This window comes from Poecile atricapillus, chromosome Z, assembly GCF_030490865.1.
Source record: "Poecile atricapillus isolate bPoeAtr1 chromosome Z, bPoeAtr1.hap1, whole genome shotgun sequence".
In the NCBI taxonomy this organism is placed as follows: Eukaryota; Metazoa; Chordata; class Aves; order Passeriformes; family Paridae; genus Poecile; species Poecile atricapillus.
In genome coordinates, this window is record NC_081289.1 from 123090779 (window position 1) to 123110032 (window position 19254).

At 39.8% G+C, this 19254-nt stretch overlaps 1 protein-coding gene across 2 annotated transcripts in view; it reads left to right on the forward strand.

Moving 5' to 3' along the window:
* Positions 1–2356: 2356 nt before the first annotated feature.
* JMY (junction mediating and regulatory protein, p53 cofactor) overlaps positions 2357–19254 on the forward strand; it is a 65576-nt gene continuing 48678 nt past the window's right edge. For both annotated transcript variants that reach the window (XM_058865053.1, XM_058865054.1), the window contains exons 1-2: positions 2357–3339; positions 18738–18911. In XM_058865053.1, coding sequence (XP_058721036.1) covers positions 2500–3339; positions 18738–18911 — 1014 coding nt within the window. In that variant the 5' untranslated portion in view covers positions 2357–2499. The remainder of the gene's footprint in view (positions 3340–18737; positions 18912–19254) is intronic.

The window sequence follows — 19254 nt, forward strand, 5'->3', positions numbered from 1 at the left end:
CAGTCAATACAGTAACTTTAGAAAAAGGTTGTGACTCACTCTGGCTTTCCTGGCAAATTCTAATGATTTTTTTCTATTTCATTGGTGCTTCCTCTAATTTGGAACAGGACAACAATATCACTGATGGGCTGTATTTGGTCCAGCTGAGATGAAGTTTATTTTCCTTACAGCAGCCCTCACAGTGCTGTGCTTTGCATCAGTAGGTACAGAGGTGTTGATAACACACCAGTGTTTGCCTTCTGCAAACACTGCATCAGTGCCATCTTCCCAACATCCTGCCCTCCCATCAGGAGGCTGGGGGTGAGCAAGATCTTGGAAGGGACACAAATAGGCCAGCTGACCCAAACAGACCAAAGGGGTGTTTCATATATATTTATATGATATAAAAATAACATAAAACATAAAAGATGTAAAAGCTAGAAAAAGGAGGAAGGAGGGGGAATCTGTTATTTATGTTTGCCTAAGAGAGCAATGGCTACTTGTACTGAGATCCTGCTTCCCATTAAGTGGCCTGACATCACTTGCTGATGTGATGTAGTGAATAAAATCTTGGGTTTTTTCCTTAGCTTGTTTGCATACAACCTTTCTCTTTCACTTTAGTAAATCGCTCTCAACCCACACATTGTCTTCCATCCTACTCTGTCCCCTGTCCAGCTGAGGAGGGGGTGTAATGAAGTTGTTGGTCGCTACCTTGCATCCAGCCAAGGTCAAGCCACCACAGTTCTTTTTGGCTTTCAGTGTGGGGAGATACAATGGCAGTTTTTTGTAATTATAGTGGTTATTAAGTAGCAAGCTCCCCTGCAGGACACTAAGTTTGTCAGCTGCTTATATATTTATTTTGCCAAGTTTGGGGACATGTCAATACAAACAATGACTCTGTGCTTTGCCCTTATATTGATGGCTTTGCCATACTGAGCAAGCTGTCTTATGGAGACAATGAGAGAATACATCTCCCATTCTCTGCCCATGATTGATGTGGATGGTTTAATTATGCAAGCTCCTGCAGTCCTTGTCCATCCCTACAGTGAGCTGTTTGATACTAATAATTAATACTGCTAGCATATTATGGGATTTGTATAATCTGGTGTCATCCTTATGCAAGGGAAAACAGAAGATTCAACAGTTCCATGTGCTGAAGCCCTGCTTCTCACAAAATGGCCAGCCATCAGCTGCTGCTGGTAAGTAGAGAATATTTTTTTTTTTTTCCTTAGCTTGCATGTATCCTTTTGCTTCAGGAAAACTACCTTATCTCAACCTACTGGTTGTTTTCTATCTTACTTTTTCTCTTTTTATCAGGGGAGAAAAAAGCTGAAAATGGGGACTGGTAAAGTGGCATCCAACCAAAGTCAACCCACAATATGGGCCAATGCATATAGTCCACCAATTTCATTTTTAATGCAAATATTTTGAGTTTGTTTTAGTACAAAGTATTTTTGTTCATTTGTACAAGAGGAGAAATGGGATATTCCAAAGGGCACCAGGAAAGAGCTTCCCCTGAGCTCAGAATCACAGGGGATTGATCATTCCTTTCAGACAAGATTGTGAGAGTTGTCTGTCCAAACTCAGTGAAGCCTATGTGGTTTGCAATAAAATTGGCAACCTGGGAAAGCACTGCAGTCACTGAAAATTCCCAGAGGCTGGCCAATGTGAGCACAAAAGGCCACGTCTCAGTGCAATTTGCTTCAGTAAGCAAATGCCTTAAAGCAGCTACTTCGGAGCATGGTGCCTTGTCGCCAGGACTCATCACAGGAGCTGCACTCTTTCGCAGACTAACCAGGAATGCAAACTCCTGCTGCACGGCGAGCCGCTAGGCACTCCTGACAACTAATCTTACAAGTATTTTGCTTCAATCCCCAGTCAGAACCAGCACACACAACAGCCACTGAACCATTCCCGCCCCGCGCCGCCTCTCTCTAACCGCCTCCGCCGCGCCGTTCCCACAGAGCCCCCGCCGCACCGCCCCCTAGCGGCCCCTCCGCACGGCGCAGCGCGGGGGCGTCCGAACGGCTGGGTTCCATGGGGAAGGGCGGGGCGTCTCCCTGCCACGCCCACCCAGGGAGAGCGAGCGTGGCGGCTTCGCGGCACGGCCGGGGCGCGAGGCTCCGCCTACCACCCTCCGCCAATGGGGGAAGGCGCTGCGAGGGGCGGGGCTGCCGCAGGCCGCGCGGGGGGCGGGGCCGGCGAGGAGTTGCCGCAGCGCCGCCGCTTGTAAACAGATCCCGCCCCACGTGACGCGCGCGCGGTGCTGCCGCGGGGGCGCCGCGCATTGTCCGCCTTGGTGACCGACGGGACCCGCGCGGGGAGCGGGAGGAGGCGACTCCCGTCCTCCCTTACTTCCTCGTCGCTCCGGTGGGGAAGCAGCGCACCCTCCCCTTCGTACCCCGGCCGCTAAGATGGCTGGTGGTGGGCGGTAAGGCGGTGCGGGGCTGCGGAGCAGCTGACGGGACGGGAACGCGGAGGGCGGGCGGCGTGTGCCCGTGTGCGGAGTCGCGCAGCGCCATGTCCGCCTTCGCCCTGGAGGAGACGCTGGAGGCCGACTGGGTGGCCGTCAGGCCGCACGCCTTCCAGGAGCGGGAGAAGCATAAGTTCGCTTTCATCGTGGCCTGGAACGAGATCGAAGGCAAGTTCGCCATCACCTGCCACAACCGCACGGCGCAGCGCCAGCGCAGCGGCTCCCGTGAGCTGCGCCGTGGCGGCCCCGAGGCCGGAGCCGTCCCCAAGGCTGGCGGCCCCGCGGTGCGCAGGGACCCGGGGCCGCCCCGGGGCTGCGCCCATCCCCGGGCCGAGGCGCTACCCAAGAGCCCGCTGCGCGCCAAGGGCAGCCCGGCCCGGAGGCCGCAACGCGCCCCGGAGGCGGCAGGTGCCGCCGAGGAGATCGAAGTGCTGGAGCTGGGGAAGGAGGACGTGGCCGCCGCGCTCTCGCTGCCGCCCTCGCCGCCGCGGGCGAGCGAGTTGGGCGCTCCCGACGCGGAGCCGGCGGGGGAGGAGTGCAGCTGGGCCGGCCTCTTCTCCTTCCAAGATTTGAGGGCCGTGCACCAGCAGCTGTGCTCGGTGAACTCGGAGTTGGAGCCCTACCTGCCTGCCTTCCCCGAGGAGCCCTCGGGCATGTGGACGGTGCTCTTCGGAGCGCCGGAACTATCCGAGCAGGAGATGGACGCTCTCTGCTACGAGCTGCAAGGTTACTTGGTTCACAGCTTGGATACCTGTGGCTGGAAGATCCTTTCGCAGGTGCTCTTCACCGAGACCGATGACCCCGAAGAGTATTACGAGAGCCTGAGTGAGCTGCGACAGAAGGGATACGAGGAGGTGCTCCAGAGGGCCCGCAGGCGCATTCAGGAGGTGAGGCTACTGCGTGGTCCGGATGCTCCCACTTCAGTGTCGCATTCAGTTTAATCTGTGACATCTTTTTTAGTCGTTCCTGTTCTTACTGTCCTGTTCCTTAGCAAGAAAGTGAGGCTTAACCTTTCCAAGGTCCCTAGGGCCAGGATTTCAGGAGGTGCAGATTTTCCTACTCATCTGAGTATGGCTCAGTACTTTCTTCTGTGCAGTCAGATGTTGTGAATAAATATCTGATGAATTTGGCAAGGTCTTGCTCCCATATTTTTGTTCTTGCATTGCCTTGCACCAGGATGTGTTGGGGTCTGAATTTTTTTCTGTTAAATGAGAGCAGCAACATGTGTTTATTTTGATAGTACAGCTTAGGCGTTTGCGATCGAAAAAATCCAAGTTCGTACAGACTCCGGGTGCTGAATCTCGTATTTATATAGTGAGGTTTTGTCCTCCAGTGGAGTAAGTTCAAATTCTGTTCAGCTGAGAAGTTCCTAGAGTTGGAATGTTAAAAAAAAGCAAGCTGTGTGGTCCTAGTGGGTATTTGTTGTGTTGCTGTTAATATTGTCTGTCGAGACTTGGATGTTTCAGGACACTTCATAGCTTCCTTACACCACGTACTGTTCTAGACAGAGTAGTTGAGGATGCCCATCTAACTAACTTTTAGCATCAGTGTATGAGAATTTTTACACTTTCCTTGGTCTTCATGACTGAGTTGTATGAGATTTCCCTGGTATAAAATGAGAATTTTACACTTATTTTTGTGCTTCAGTGGCCTTGGTCCAGAATGTACCCGGATCTATCAAGGTGTGACTATGAGTCAGGTTAGACTATTCTTTATTTTTGCTAACATCATCTCAATTCTGTTGTGGATATAGGTCAAGTTTGGCTGTTTCAGCTACCTGCATATATCCTGCCAATATTCTTTTAAAAACTGTGTGGTGTTTTTTTTCCTTGAAGAGTGTGAGCATATCTTCTTGCTCTCTGATGGCAGGGTTTTGAGTCTGGAATTCAGGCCAGGCTTTTCCTTGGTGACTGGAGTTACAGAGTATGAGAAAATTGTAGTATCAATGATGTAATCATGGTAAGAACATCCAAGTATAGCGTTTCCAGGTAAAAGTTTATTTCCAAACTGTTGTGTTATGATATATAATTTTGATTTCTTTTTCATTTCTATTTGAATTAAGTATTGCTATTTGGTGTGCAAGTAATAATTAGTCTGATAAGATTCACCACAGAATATGAAAACATACCGTCTTTCACTGTTTTTTTTTTGACTGCATGAATGTTTGGGAGTGTACACTTAGATTAGATTTAGCCTTCAATTCAGCACTTTCTACAAGAAGCTGTGCAGGATAAGAGAAGTCCCTGTTAAACATGGAATTTTGGAGCTGGATACCTAACTCCAGGGATGTGGTCTTTTTGAGTAAACACTAGTTAAGAATTACTGAGCAAGAACTATTTGTTTCTTGGAGAATATAAATTTCTATTTTGTTAGTACCAGTACCACTGGCAAAAATAAATTGGTTCTCTAACCAACATAATTTTATTCTGTGTTAATGTTCTGAACTTGCTGCAGACAAAATGGCAGAGCCTCTGTGTGTATTTGACTACAGTACAACCTTTCTTTCGCATGATAACCAGTCTGGTAGTGTACCTGAGGTCAATACAGCTGTACTTCTGGCAGTTGTGTAAGTTGATCCTTCTTTAATTAAAGGTAGCTCATGTTTAAGGAAAGAAACCAGTGGAATGACCTGCTCTTTCCCTCTTGGCTCTCGGGTTTCTCTTTTCCTTACCTGTTAGGGGTTTACTTGGTCTACAGGAAATGTCTTTCTTTAAGCAAATACTGATACTCTTTGTCATTGCAATTCTAAGGAAATGAAGCAGTGGATGATGGGCACTGCTTGGTATTTCTGAAGTAAAGGTTTTTGTACTTTAAAGAAAACTGCTGAATCCGTGCTTTATCTTACGAATTACTTTTCCATCTGTGCTGGAATTCTGTCAGCTGATAGCAGGAATGTTGGATCCAAGCAATTTTAAACAATTTTGTCTCCTACAATAATTTTTTGTGAAAAGAGGAAGTGATTGAGAAGCACTGGTAACCAGAATGGTATTTAGGAGGGAATGTGAAGGGTCTACATTAATGTAAAATTGTGCAACTCCTGAGTCCTCAACTTAGCATCTTAAAATGTGCCTCTGTGGTTTATAGTTATTTCATGTATCTCTTCTATTTCCCAGGACAAATTCCTCTGTGCAGTTAGACTATTACTTGATAAATGCTTACAGTTTCTCTTGATTTGTATTCTTTGGGGTGGAGAAGCAAAGTGAGCCACCAAACCTCATGTTCATTGTTTTAGCATCCACTGCTTGGACATTCCTTGCTTTCCATAAATTCTCATGCCAGTTTATTTTCATGGCAGTTAGTAATTGTTGCTTTTTGTAACAATATTTTTTATCTCAGTCCGAATTTTAGGCTTTTAACAAACCATTAGAATGTTGCAAGTAGAAACAGATCCAAGATGAGTAAGTAAAATAGTTGCAGAGGAGCTGTGTGACCTGGGATTCATTTCATCTGCCTGATTTGAAGTTTTGAAATAGCACTTATTTTGTTTTTTTTCAGATAAAACTATTAATTTTGAAATAGGCGAGGAGTTTATTTAAAGTAGAAACTTGTTCATTAAGTTTATACATGTTGAAAAAAATATTCAGGTACTCAGTTAAAAGTTAAAAGTATGTTATTTCAGCAGAGAGTATACCATTGAATCCTTATTTGGGATTCCCATGGGAATGCCCTTCCTGGGCAGTATTTCCAAAATACTAGATTTTGTGTCAAGAAGGCAGAAAATGTTTGCCTCTGTGCTCTTGGTCCTGCCAGTTTCCTGTTGATGTTCTTCCTACATAGAGAGGAGTTTTTTCCTAGGCTAAGTGTAGATCTTTGTAAATTTTTGTGGGTTTACTAATATCAGTAATGGTGCTGTATCTCTTTTTCCATTCTGTGTTTCCAAAAGGCTGAAGGTTCTCCTGAATAAAAAATGGTGTTAAACTGTGATCTGAAGGGGTGGGTGGCTTAGTCATGCCTCAGACACATTTGTGTGTGCTCTTGCATAACGAGTTGAGAGTTTGAGAGGCCTGTATGTGTGTTACATGTCTACTTCAGCATCACTGAATTTTCAGCCCCTGGGAATGCTCCTGTTCCATACAGCTCTTAGTAGACTGAAATTTGGTTTACAGCTCTGGTAGACTGAAATTTGGTGGATGATAGTCTGTAGGATCTTGAGTGCCAGGTATAAAACTAGTCAGAAGCTTGCTTTGGTTTTCTTTTTGCTTTATAAAATCTATGAATTCCAGTGTTTGCAGATAGACAAAGACTATTTTGTATCCCTGCTCTGTGTGCCTTCTTTTAAATTTTTTTTTTTTAATATGAAAGTTCAAACATTTTAATTTCCTGATTAAATTCTGAAGTAACTCTGAAAGCATCTTATCTTCAGTGGCTGACTTTAGACTGCCTTGAAAGTGAGGGTCTACTGTTATTTTTAATTTCTGTCCCCTGTTTAGTGAGGTACTTGCTAAGCATGAGAATAGTTCTGCTTGGCTTAATTTTCTTTTGATTCAAAGAACTAGAAAGGCTAAAGAAAAAAAAAATATTTTGTTACAGTAACAACTTGTATGAGAAGAAAATGTAAGGTTTTTTAATGGAAAACAATATTTCACTTTATTTCCTTCAAAATCAGATAATTTTTTTTCTAAATTACTTTTGCATGTTTGGTACACAAGTTTTTTTGCTTTGAATGAATGAAATATGCTTCTCAAATTAGAGGAAGTGTCAAGGAATTAGTTCAGTTATATGTCATGAAATTTTGTATTTGTTACTTTCCAACATGTATTTCTTCAATATTGTCACTTATTTCTGTTTATATCAAAAAAGGTGAATAATATCCAATAATATTTTGTTTTGTCAAAGCTGTTCTAATATTTTAGTAATAAATAATATTCAGGACTGTCTCAGTAACTAGAAGAATTTTATTTCATTGTTTTTGGCCATATGCATTCAGTTCTAAAATAAATGTTTATATAGTAGGTAGTGGGGCACTGTAACAAAAGTGGAGATTTTCCAAAAGTGAAGTGACTGGTTGCTGTTCAGTGATCTGCATCTAGGCACAGTAAGATTTAAAGAATTTCAACATTAAACTCAAAAATAATGCAAAAGTAAATATAAAACATTACAAAATGTATTTAGTGTTCCAGTAGCATGGAAAAAATGCTAGCAGCAGTAGTTTTTCCATCAAAACCAATGTAACATCTTTCTGTGCAAGAAGAAGGAATAACTGAATATTGTATATGAACTGCAGTAGTTAGGTTTAGATGGTACATGAAGTGTTTCAAGAGGGAAGAGAACACTGGCTTGGATTTAACATTGACAGTACAGACGATTAAAATAAGACTGTGGAAATTTTTTTCCTATTGACATGAGAAGAGCAGAGTCAAGACTAATGCTGAGCATTTGAAAGTCCAGGCTACTTTTGTTGGAATGCTTTTTTTGGTCCTTTTTATTTGTACAGTTAATGCTTGTTTCCAACAACACTGTTTGGATTATAAATCTTTTGTAAATAAGCTGTTTTAGCACTGAACTAGTACTGTAACTAAACAAAATAAAATAACTGAAAATAACCAAAATAAAATATGTCAGCAGCTGTAGGGTGTGCTCTGTAGAACAGGCAGATAGCCTCCAAACTCTTTGGAGATAACTACATGATATTAATACTCTGGCTAGTATTGGGCTACTGTTGGAGCAAGTTGACAATGAGTACTGCAGCTGTATCCGAAAGTCAGGGTGCTTAAAACGGTGTGCATTTCTTCAAAATACGGGCAACTTATGTGTACACAAAGGAAAACGCATTGAGTTGAAAAATCTTTCTTGACAGAATATAAATCTTAGATTAAAAAATAAAAGTGCATTCTGTAGAATACAGCAGTTATTAGTCAGTAAACCGGGATTTAATTTTTAGAAACTGCAGACAGCAGCTTTCAAATCTCATAATTAATTTTCTTATGCAAATACCTGGAAGAGGGAAAAAAAAAATGCAGTATATGGTCTTTTTAACTGCCTGAAGTGGGACTGGGGAACCACTTAGGTCTGTTACTTGGGAGTATTCTGATGCTGTGATCATTTCGTTTGATACTCCCCTTTTTACCATAGATGTCGAGATAAATTCTCCTGTTTTTGTTTAAAATCGTTGGTACCTGTTTGTAGCATTTTCATATGACAGAATATTTTGAAGAGGTGTGAACAACCTATGTAATACATGTTCTATATTCCATTGGGCTACTCAGGATTCACAGCTTCCTTAATTTCTTAGATGATATTGGGTTGTATTTCTTTGTGCTTACCTTTGTCTTGTGTTTTTTTTCTCATTTTTTTCCACCATTATTTTCTTTCTCTTCAATTGAATGTCCTGCCTTCAAGTAAATGCTGTTTAATATTGCTTTCTTAAGCATTTTTTTCTCTCCTTTTCTGTCTGACATAGTATTATTACCCAGTCAGGTGTTGAATTTGAAAGCAGATTCACTCTAATAGTTCAATCTTTCTACATTTCTGTAACACAACAAGACCCTGTTTACAAATAGTCAGGGAGGATTTTGTGCTTTACATATGTAAATATTGCTACCACAAAGCTATAGAAGGTATTGAGAAGCAGAAATTTTTGGAAATTACTATATGTTTTTGTTTTTGAGGATGTTCTTTTAACATTTCCTTTTTAATATTATTAGAAACATAACATTGCAATGCACCAGGATATTGCTGTTACTGGAGAGAAGAAAACCTCAGCTGAAGTTAGGGCTCAGTCCAGCTAAAGATACATCTGCCAAACTATATTTTTTCAAGAAATGAAAACCTAGTCAGCAGAAATATTGTAGAGAGAGAAGGAAGCTAGGACAGAAAGAGAGGGGAAATGGTATTCAAGGGATACAGAGCATCAGAGAGTTAGTCAATATGTATATGTATCTGTTTTGATGAGAAGACAGCTTCCCTGGCAAGCCAGACTTTGGACATAATCATCTGGAGCCATTGACTGTAGATGTAAATAGAACATGGGTGATCTATTGGTGTGACTCCACTCATCAGTTACAAAAATTTGGGCAGATACTGCTTTCAATTCAAAACCTTTCAGTGGTAAAGACCCTATCTCTGGGCTTCCTTTCTACCTGTTATTTTCTGGGTGTGATATTTTGTAGGAAGGTCAAATGTATGTCTGTGAGATTTTTTGATTACTAATGACAAACATTACCCATTCCGACAAATTTGAACACTTGGTGGACTTTTTTTGTTAAGGATTTGCTTCTGGAAAGGTGTTACAGAACACTTGCAGTCATTCAGCAAACTTTTGAATTTTGCTTTAAAGGAACTTGAGTACTTCTAATTTCTTAAATGCATAAAACAACCCAAATTTTTCATTATCTAGTGTTACAGTACTTTCCAAAATGCATTTGTAGGCAAGTGGGTTCTGACTTTCTTTTGGAAAAATGCTGTGGTATTAGTATGAGGGAACTGGATGAATTTGGGTTTTTTTTCCTCTGAAAAAATGTTATTTGAATAATCAATTAGCACTTGTTTATCATGACTTGCAGACAATTTATGTGGGTTATCTAAAATTCATAGTAGTACAACTTTTCCCATAACAGTATTCCATCATGACTTGTTTGAGCTACTTTAGGGAGTGCTGTAAAAGATTTTCAATAACTTAGAATCATTGATTATTATGATGGAAGGAACCTTACTGTGTTTTCTAGTTGAACCCCATGCTTAAAATAGAACTAGTTTTGATTAGAGCTTTCTTTTTTAAAACTTGAACTTAAAAAACAGTGTGTTTTACATCTGTTGAAAGGTAATTTAAAAAATGAAGAAGAAAAACAAGAAATGTGAAAGAGGTGAATGTATTAATTGTGAAACTTTTGAGGGGAGGAATCTGTAGATTAGTTGTAGAACTTTCTGGGTTTGTAATTTTTCTACAGTGCAAATAGCCCTGTGGCTTCAGAGCTCAAATTCTTTAGCCTTCAGAAATGTGTAACTTGTTCATGATCATCAAATGTTCAAATTTTAAATTGTATCATTTTGTCACTTCAGAGTAGTATAATTCAGAAAAAAATTCACATATGGGTGGAGATGAAAAAAATCCCAAACTACTTGCAATATTGGAGGTGTTTGGGAGGAGCTGAATGAATAGGTAAATGGTATGTGTAATTTCAAATGTGTTTTATGCTCTTCTATCACACATGTATTTTATTTCCCTTTTACATTTAAACTGAGCATCCTTTCCCATTCACTTCTTCCTAAGAAGAGGAATAAAACCAACTCAAACAGTTGGCACTACAGAATACAAGTCGGTGTTCCCCTGGTGCTAATATAAATTGCTTCTGCCTGAAATACTATTATGTTATGGAAGTGATTTAATAGCTTGTAGTTTGCTATACTTGCTCTTAAGGTAGGAGGAAAAACATTTATGATATGGGATCTAAGGATTTTCTTGGTATCTTATTTAGCCTTTAGTTCTTAATAGTGGACTGTAAATAAGTTGTTTCTACTGGGCTTTTTTTGGATATATTCAGCTTTTAAATAAAATCCCCATTTGAGCTTGGAAATTTTAAAAATTGCATTTAGGGATGCAAAATGCTGCTTCCCTAGGCCTGCCTTTCCATGATTGCACTGTTGTATAAGGTGCTATAGAGGCTGAACTCTACCAGAATTGAAAGAATACACAGAGGGCCTTTGAGTTACTTCTCATCTGTCACCCAGGCTTAAAGGTGGTTCATCAGCTGGGTTGTTGAAGGGAGCTGAAGAACTGGATCATCAGCTTGCTAGTGTTGACAGGGGGGGGATGCTATCGCTTTCTGTCCTCCCCCCGTCCGCTTTGTGTTCCTTCCTGTTCTGCTTCTCTGTCCTTTCAGTATGCCGATTCAACTCAATAAACCTCATGAAATTACTCCAAGAGAGACCACAAAGTAGTTTTTTGTCACATGCTGAGTTCGTGTGTTGAAGGATCTGAGAAATACTAAAGCCAGTAGAGTGCACCTGAGAGCAGAGGGAGCATGGAACTGGAGTAGACTGGGAAGAAGAGATGCAAGAAGGGATGGGAAGTGGAATCTTCTTTTGATAGGACAAGCTGTTGAGTCATCTTTAAAAAGTAAATTCACCCACACAATACTTAGAATCTGGTATTGTGGTAATGCTTTACCTGCTTTGAATTAGATTTTAAAAAGTCTAACAGTAGACTTATCAGACATCTGAGAATTATTTGCTGCCATGCCTAATGCACTGTAAAACTTCTAAGAGTACTAATTCGGTGCTGCTGATCTAATTCCCATGAGCTGGCTTCACAGTGAAATTGATTGTACCTCTTTAATTTCTTTTCTTCCCATCAAATGTTCTTCTTTGTTTTCATAAAAGAACATTTGCTCTTTGGGGTATTTGGCTGGGCTCATGTCCTTACATGGCAAATCTTACATGAAGGGTTTTAAGACTATAATACCTGCTAGCTAAATGTATTTGTTCTATGCAAATATTAGTTTATTTAGATAGCTGTCAATTTTGATGCTCTTGAGTATATTTTTCTGACTAACAGCATAGTTCAGAAGAGTAGAAGAAGATAATCTGTGGACCAAAAGTTACAGTATTTTACTGCACAGCCTGAACACTTATATAATGTATATACTTAGTCTTCTGACCTGTAGGAAAAAAAAATTACTTAGAACTCATTAGGATACATTTAAAGTAAGTTCTTTGCCAAGCCTTCAGGGTGAGGTGTTGCCTTGAAGTCTTTTTGCTCAGTTACCATGTTCCAACCAACCAGTGATTCATTAGTGACTTTAACTTTTAATTACTTTGCCCCTTTCCAAAGGCAAGGAGTCCAAAAATGCCATAATAACTCTGAAATACAGACCTAAATAGATCCATTTCGTTCATGAAATTATGTTACAATATGAATACCTGTGTCTGTGTTGCTAATAGGAAAACTTAGCACACCTGTACAATGAGTGCTCCCATGCAGTTAGCTCTTCTTTGCTCTGATTTCTGTAGCTCCTCTGTGGCTATCATACTCTAAATAACATACTAAATTCAAACTAATACCTGGTATTTATAGACACTCATTTCACATGACAATCTGACTAAGGAGTGGCACAGCCACATCACACGGTAAGGTAAGGTGACCAGACAGTTTAAGAAAAAAACCTGCATGGTGTTACATGTTTGTCTTGTTTACAGGGAAAGAGATGCATAGTTTTTAATGGTTGATGACACCTCCCTCTTGAGCGTTCGGAAGAGTTCTAGTGTGCCATACATTGTTGTCAGAGCTGACAGCTTTATGCTTGAGCCTTGTGATTTTCCAACAAGTTATATATGTACATACAGTTCTGCTGAGAATTCTATTTAGAATTTTGTGTGGGAGGAGAGAAGTTGCATTGTTCAATTATGATGCATACATGGAAGTAATGTTTTGGCTCACTTGGCTGCATTAAAATACTACTTCAGTTTTTCTTACTCAAGTTATTTTTCTGTGGAGTTATATTATGTATGGGTAGTGAGTTGAAATGAAGTGCATTTTGGTAGGCAGTGTAAAAGAACTAAACAAAGGTAGTTGTTACTGTCCAGGAGCTGTTAACCTGAGTATAAGTGAGGATCACTGATAGGAGTGAAAAGAGGCCAAGCAATCTGTGCTGGTCATACGCTTCTGGGGTGCACTCTTGCAGTGGGTAGATGTTGTGTACCAGGCGCCTACCAGAGTGGCTCTATGATTCCCCTCCTCAGCTGGACAGGTGAGAAAATGATGGGACTCATGGGTTGAGATAAGGACAGGAAGAGATCGCTCACCAGTTACTGTCACAGGCAAAACAGAATCAATTTGGGGAAATTAATTTTATCCGTCGCTAATAAATCAGAGTTTGATATGAAAAATAAAACCAAATCATAAAACATCTTCACACCACCCCTCCCTTCATCTTGGGCTCAGCTTCCCTACTGATTTCTCTATGTCCTCTCCCTGGATGGCATAGGAGGACAGGGAGGTGGGGTTGTCAGTTCATCATGCATTTTCCTTACCACTCCATGTTTTTCTCCTGCTCTAACATGGAGACCCACCCACAGGAGACAGACCTTCATGGACTTCTGGCAGTGTAAGTCCATTTCATGTTCCTTGGGGAGCAGACAGCTCCAGTGTCTGTCCTCCATGAGATCATAGGTCCTGTCAGAAAATTTCTCCAGTGTGGGCTCCCTTGTCCATGGGGTCACAAGTTGACAGGAGCCTGCTCTAGCATGAGCTCTCTATGAAATGGCATTTTACTTCAGGGCCCATCCATCTGCTCCAGTGCGGAGTCTTCCACAGCTGCAAGGGTATCTCTGCACTGGTCCTTGGAGAACCTCCTCCAGCTTCTTCTTCACTGACCTTGGTGAAGCAGCAGCAGCAAACTGTTTGCTGGTCATTTTTTTGAATACATGTAACTTCGTACTTGTTTGTTATGTATGTTTTATCTGTGGTTTTGGTTTAATTAGTTGAATTAGCTCACCTCTTCTTTAAACAGCCATTTTAAAAACTTTCCAAATCCAGACAACAGCCTTGGCAGTGCATCAGCATACACTTCAATTCCCTGTCTTCAGAAGCCTCTTTGAAAAAAACTGGACACTTTTCGTGCACTCAGTAGGTGGTCAATTGCTCTGTTGTTTCCAAGTTAGTATGGAATTCACTTGTTTTTATCTTTTTTAAATCTTAAGAGGTTAGACAGATGTAGTGCTGGATCCAGCACTTCCCATGCTAGTCAATATTATCTAATTTATTTATGGCATCCTCCCTCTCTATCTAGGTTTTGAGTTCTTTCAGATTATTTCTGCCCTAGCAGTAAAATGTACTTTAGATATGTGTGGGAGAGTCAGACTTTGGTCTGTTGCTGCTACAGTAATGCAACAGATTTATTTTTTTTTACCACAAAGGTAAAGATTATTGATAGCAATGCAATCATGCGAACAGCTGGATATCCTGGCAAGTCTTAATCTCTTAACTATAATGGGTGACATTGAAGTACAGGACCACATTATTGTAAGAGTGAGAAAAGCAGTTTGCCTGTAGTGAAGATTGCATGTAATTGAGACTTCTGCTTATTGTCAGTACATGTGGCAGTATATTTGTTTCTTTTGTTTGTTTAATGAGAAACAGTTCTAAGCATGTTCTGATGCAAAAAAAGTTGCCTTCTAAGTTCAGTTGCTAAAATTTTGCATACAGATTTTATGTAAACTCTAGCTTTACTTCTTTTTAATTTATATTATCTGAAGCTCGTTGTGGACTATTGCCAGTGCATCATCAGGAAGGTTGAGTATTTTAGTCTTGGGACTGCTGTTCTCTGGACAAAGGACGGAGTATCTAAAACTACTATGTTTGCGGCACTGTACTTCTTTCTGACAATAGCTGTCCATAGTTTTACCTGTGAAACTGAATATGCTTCAATTTGAATATTAGAACTTTTCTTGGAAATGGCAGGTAATACTGTCAGGCTTCTGACAATCTAAATTCATAGGAAAATGGGGTGTTCTGTAGTTATTTCATAAGTATGAAGGAGCTTAAGATACTGAAAAAATATCTTTATGGCTGATTTTATCTAAAATTGTTATGTGTCATATCACAATATTTTTATAGAAGACATAGAAAAAAATAGGAGTAATAGGAAAAGTTTTGGGAGTATTAGCAAAGGAAATGTAAGACTTGACTCTTCTGTGATTAAATCAGGCTTTGGATTATGCACCCAGCTGAGGTCAACCTGCACATAATTACACTGTCTGCTGTAATGTTTTTAAAGCTTTTTGAACAAAATAAAAAAATACAGAGGACAGAAATAATCTTTGTTATATAGTTCAAATATATGTGCTGGTAAACTTTTTTTAAAAAGTGTTTCCTGCTAGTTAGAGTGTATCTGCATAATAGTTGCCTAAAATATATGGATTCATTTAGTTGTGAACAATGTAACATCTGTGAAACATGATTCTTAAAATAAATGCAGCATTCAATGGGTATGGAGCTAGTCAGGCCTGTACAGGATGTTACTCTACTCTCCTCCACCCACTTCTTTAAATAATGTAATTTAAAAATTGTGAAAATAAAAAAATTCATACTGAGACTGTTGAAGTAAATGAGCAGTAACACTGAATGTCTTTGTTGAGAATTCGTCTTCACTGGAGCATAAAACATGCCACAAAAATTGTTCATGTATTTTATGCCAACACCTTGAAAACTGCCTGGCTTTAATGTTCTGGGTTGGTCTAGACGCTTGGCTAGGTACTCGTTTGTAGTAGTACTTACTGCCTGTGTGAAAATGGGAGCATACAGAATCAAACTACCTGTGAGTCCATGGAGAGCGTGATTTCCATTATGACATTAATTCTGTGCTAGTCCCAGCATCCCAGGTATCTAATAGTTTGAATACTATCTGGGTGGCAGCCAGCTAAAAAAGTGCGTTCAGCTAACTTTGATGTGGAACAGGAAAGCTCCATCAGACTGCATTGTAATGGGAGGTGCTCTGTACAGCCAGTTTTGCACCATCTGTTTCCCATGTCAGTGCCCCTTCCTGATTGGTGGCAGTAAAACACCTGGACTCTTCATCGGGCTTAAAAGTTTCCATCTAGAAGTAGAATCAGAGCTATTGGTCTTCTGCTCATACCACACTGGATTGTTGAAGCCTTGGTGATTGGTTATGCATTCCAGTTCCAGAATGTGAGAGAGAATAGTTCTCTATTCCTTTAAACCATTTATATAGAATCATCTATGTCAGAGAAAACCTTTAAGATCACCAGGTCCAATCGTTAATGTCACACTGCCAAACCCACTGCTAAAACATGCCCCTAAGTGCTACATCTGCTCACCTTTTAAATACCCCCAGGGTTGATGACTGAGCCACTTTCCTGTGCAGTCTGTTTCAGTGCTTGACAGCTCTTTCTGTGAATAAATTCTTTTGCTATTCATTCTAAACCTGGCACAATTTGAGGTTATTTCCTTTTGTCCTATCACTTGTTGCTTGGGAGAAGAAACCAATCCCCACACGGGTACAAGGTTCAGTTAAAAAAGCAGTTACCAATAGAGACAAACTGTACATTTAGTGAAGGAGTAACACTCCATTAGGATTAACCACAGCAACCTCCAGCCTGCATTGGGCAGGATTAGGGAAAGAGGGTTGGCAATGGTATTTCCAAGTGCTGTATTCGCTGTACTGTCTTATTTCACTTTGATTAATAAACTTTGAGTTGATTTTTGTAGTTAGTTCGTATAGTTAAGGTGAGCTTCCCTATAAGCTGATCTACTTCTCTTTGATTGGATATTTGTTTAAATACACTTTTTCAAGTAGGTTTTAAGTGAGCTATTGTACCTTTTTGACAGGTGCTGTATCTAGAAATCCCGTTTAGTTTTTTGTAGGTCTTTCCCTCCATCTCTCTTCTCGGGGAAAGACATGTTGTAATAGAACACTATAGTTTCTCTGCTTCCTGCTTCCCTGATAGCATGTAGGGCAAGCAGCAATTTCTGACCAGGAGTCAGGTATTTCGATTTATTTAGGCTAATCTTATAAAAATTTCTCTCTAGACAATTCACCAGTTTTGTGAAAGGCACCTTAGTGCCTTTCCTGTAATGAGGCACCCAAAGCTGAGCACAGTATTCAAGCTTTATGTGCAAGATTAGTGTTTTTCTTGAAAATAGGGTCTGAATAGATGGATGGGTGTAATGAGGCTGTATGTAACAAGTACACTCAGGCTGGTTGCTTTCCTATCTGTTTTGAAGAATTGAAGAATACCTCTGTTGAACAGCTCATTGACCTTTGCATTAAACCACATAAAATGATACTCTTTGGTTTCTAAGTAATTTTGCAGGTTTGATTATGTCTTTTTCTGGAATGGCAGGTTAAATGAAATTTTGTTCCCATTTTCATTCAGAAAGCCCTCATTAGTAACAGGAAATGTATTCTGCATGCATTGTTGACTTAGGGATGAATAATGGAAGTTTATATTGTGTTAATAGTTAAAGAATAAATATATATATAATTCTATAATAAATGGTTATGAATTGCCTGCCCCCACTTTGGTGTTTTTTTCAATGAAAGTTTGGTATATTTGAAGGAGTTGAAAATTAGGAAAAGCCACTATGAGCATCTCTGCATTCTGATCTGCATCATCTCTCTGACTTCCTTTAGTGCTTTAAAGGTGGAGTTACAGGGATGTACTAAAACAAACTTTCCATTATGAAGAATGACATTTTTCATACTCATTCTGGTAACTGAAACACAGTTCATTATACAGAGAGTATTTCACGGGTGGCTTTGCATCCAACTTGAATGAGCAGATAGAAGATAGGATGTATTTATTCCACAATGTTCCTGACCTTTGTTAAGTTTATTTAAACTTGGACTGTGAATATATGCTTTTGAGATGATAATATAAAAGAGACTTTGACTTAGAAAATTATATAAGAGGGGAATTAATATCAGATAATCTTGTCTTTGTAAATACATTAAGTATTCTACATGTCTATATGCAATTAATTTTTATTAAACAACTAAATACTTTTTATTAGAAATGGTGAAAGGTTTCCAGCACCGTGTGATGTCTGCTCAGATGCAAAATGAGCATCTGTAATAAAAAAAATTCATACATTGTAGCTAGTTTGTACAAGTGAATTTTCTGCTTCATAAGAACTAAAAGAACAGACTGACTTTGATGTTGTATTTTCTTACATTAATTAAAATAATTTTATACTAAGTATTTTTTAAAGATTATAATGCTTAGGTAATTCCCATTGTAAAAATAAAGTGAATGAAAGGTTCATACATTTGAAGTTTTGTGATTGAACTTTCTATGAAATTTTGTTTCTTATAAGTTACTCTCTGTCTGAGGCTACACCGATGCAGTGGGGGCTGTGTGGATCTAAAGAACAGACTGACAAAAAACCGCAAAACCCAAACACCAAAAATTCACAAAATTATAGGAAGTTCAAAATGCAGCTTCTCCTTTTGTCTCTTTGTCTAGCACTGCTCCGATGCCCAAAAGTGGGAAGTGTCTGAGGTGGCATACCTGATCACTACATTATAAATTGGTGTGCTAAGTTGCTTTTTCTACTGTCTTTGTGCTCATATTCATTATCTTCCAGAAATTTTTGGAAATTAAAAAATCAGTCTGAGTGCTGCTCAGTCAAGGTTATCAGAGATGTGCTCATACTTAACTGGCTGAGTTGAAGATATATTTTGGGGACTGAGATTGTTTTGTTTATTTGCCCCGTGATTTTGTACGAAGGGGAAGATAATAGGATAGGCTAAAAAATGTTTCTTTAACTACTTTCACTTTTAGCAGGAGTGTTCCAATATTTGCATTAAAACTCATACTTTTTCTGCAGCTTCTGGAAAAACATAAGAACACGGAAAGTATGGTAGAGCTCCTTGAATTGTACCAAATGGAAGATGAAGCCTACAGTAATCTTGCAGAAGCAACCACGGAGCTCTACCAGTACTTACTGCAACCATTCCGAGATATGAGGGAACTTGCAATGCTTAGAAGACAGCAGATAAAGGTAGGGTAAAGGCAACTGAGATTCTTATTAATTGGGAAGTTCTACTTTTTAGTTCCTATTTACTAGTTCTGTTATGCAGTATATGAAGTGATATTTTTCCACTAGATGCTGACCTTATTTTTTCTGGGCTCTTCACTCAGATGAATGCTTTTGAAGAGAGAGAACGTCTGCCATATGTAGCTAAACACCACCTGTTTATCTTACTGTCTTACCCTTCAAATGCATGGCTGAATTAATTAGGTCAGACTTAAAATTTTGTGGTTGCTGGGAATATTGGGTGATATATAAAATACATAAAAAAGAGATATGTAGTATTTATACTGTTATTAATTCTAGAAGATTA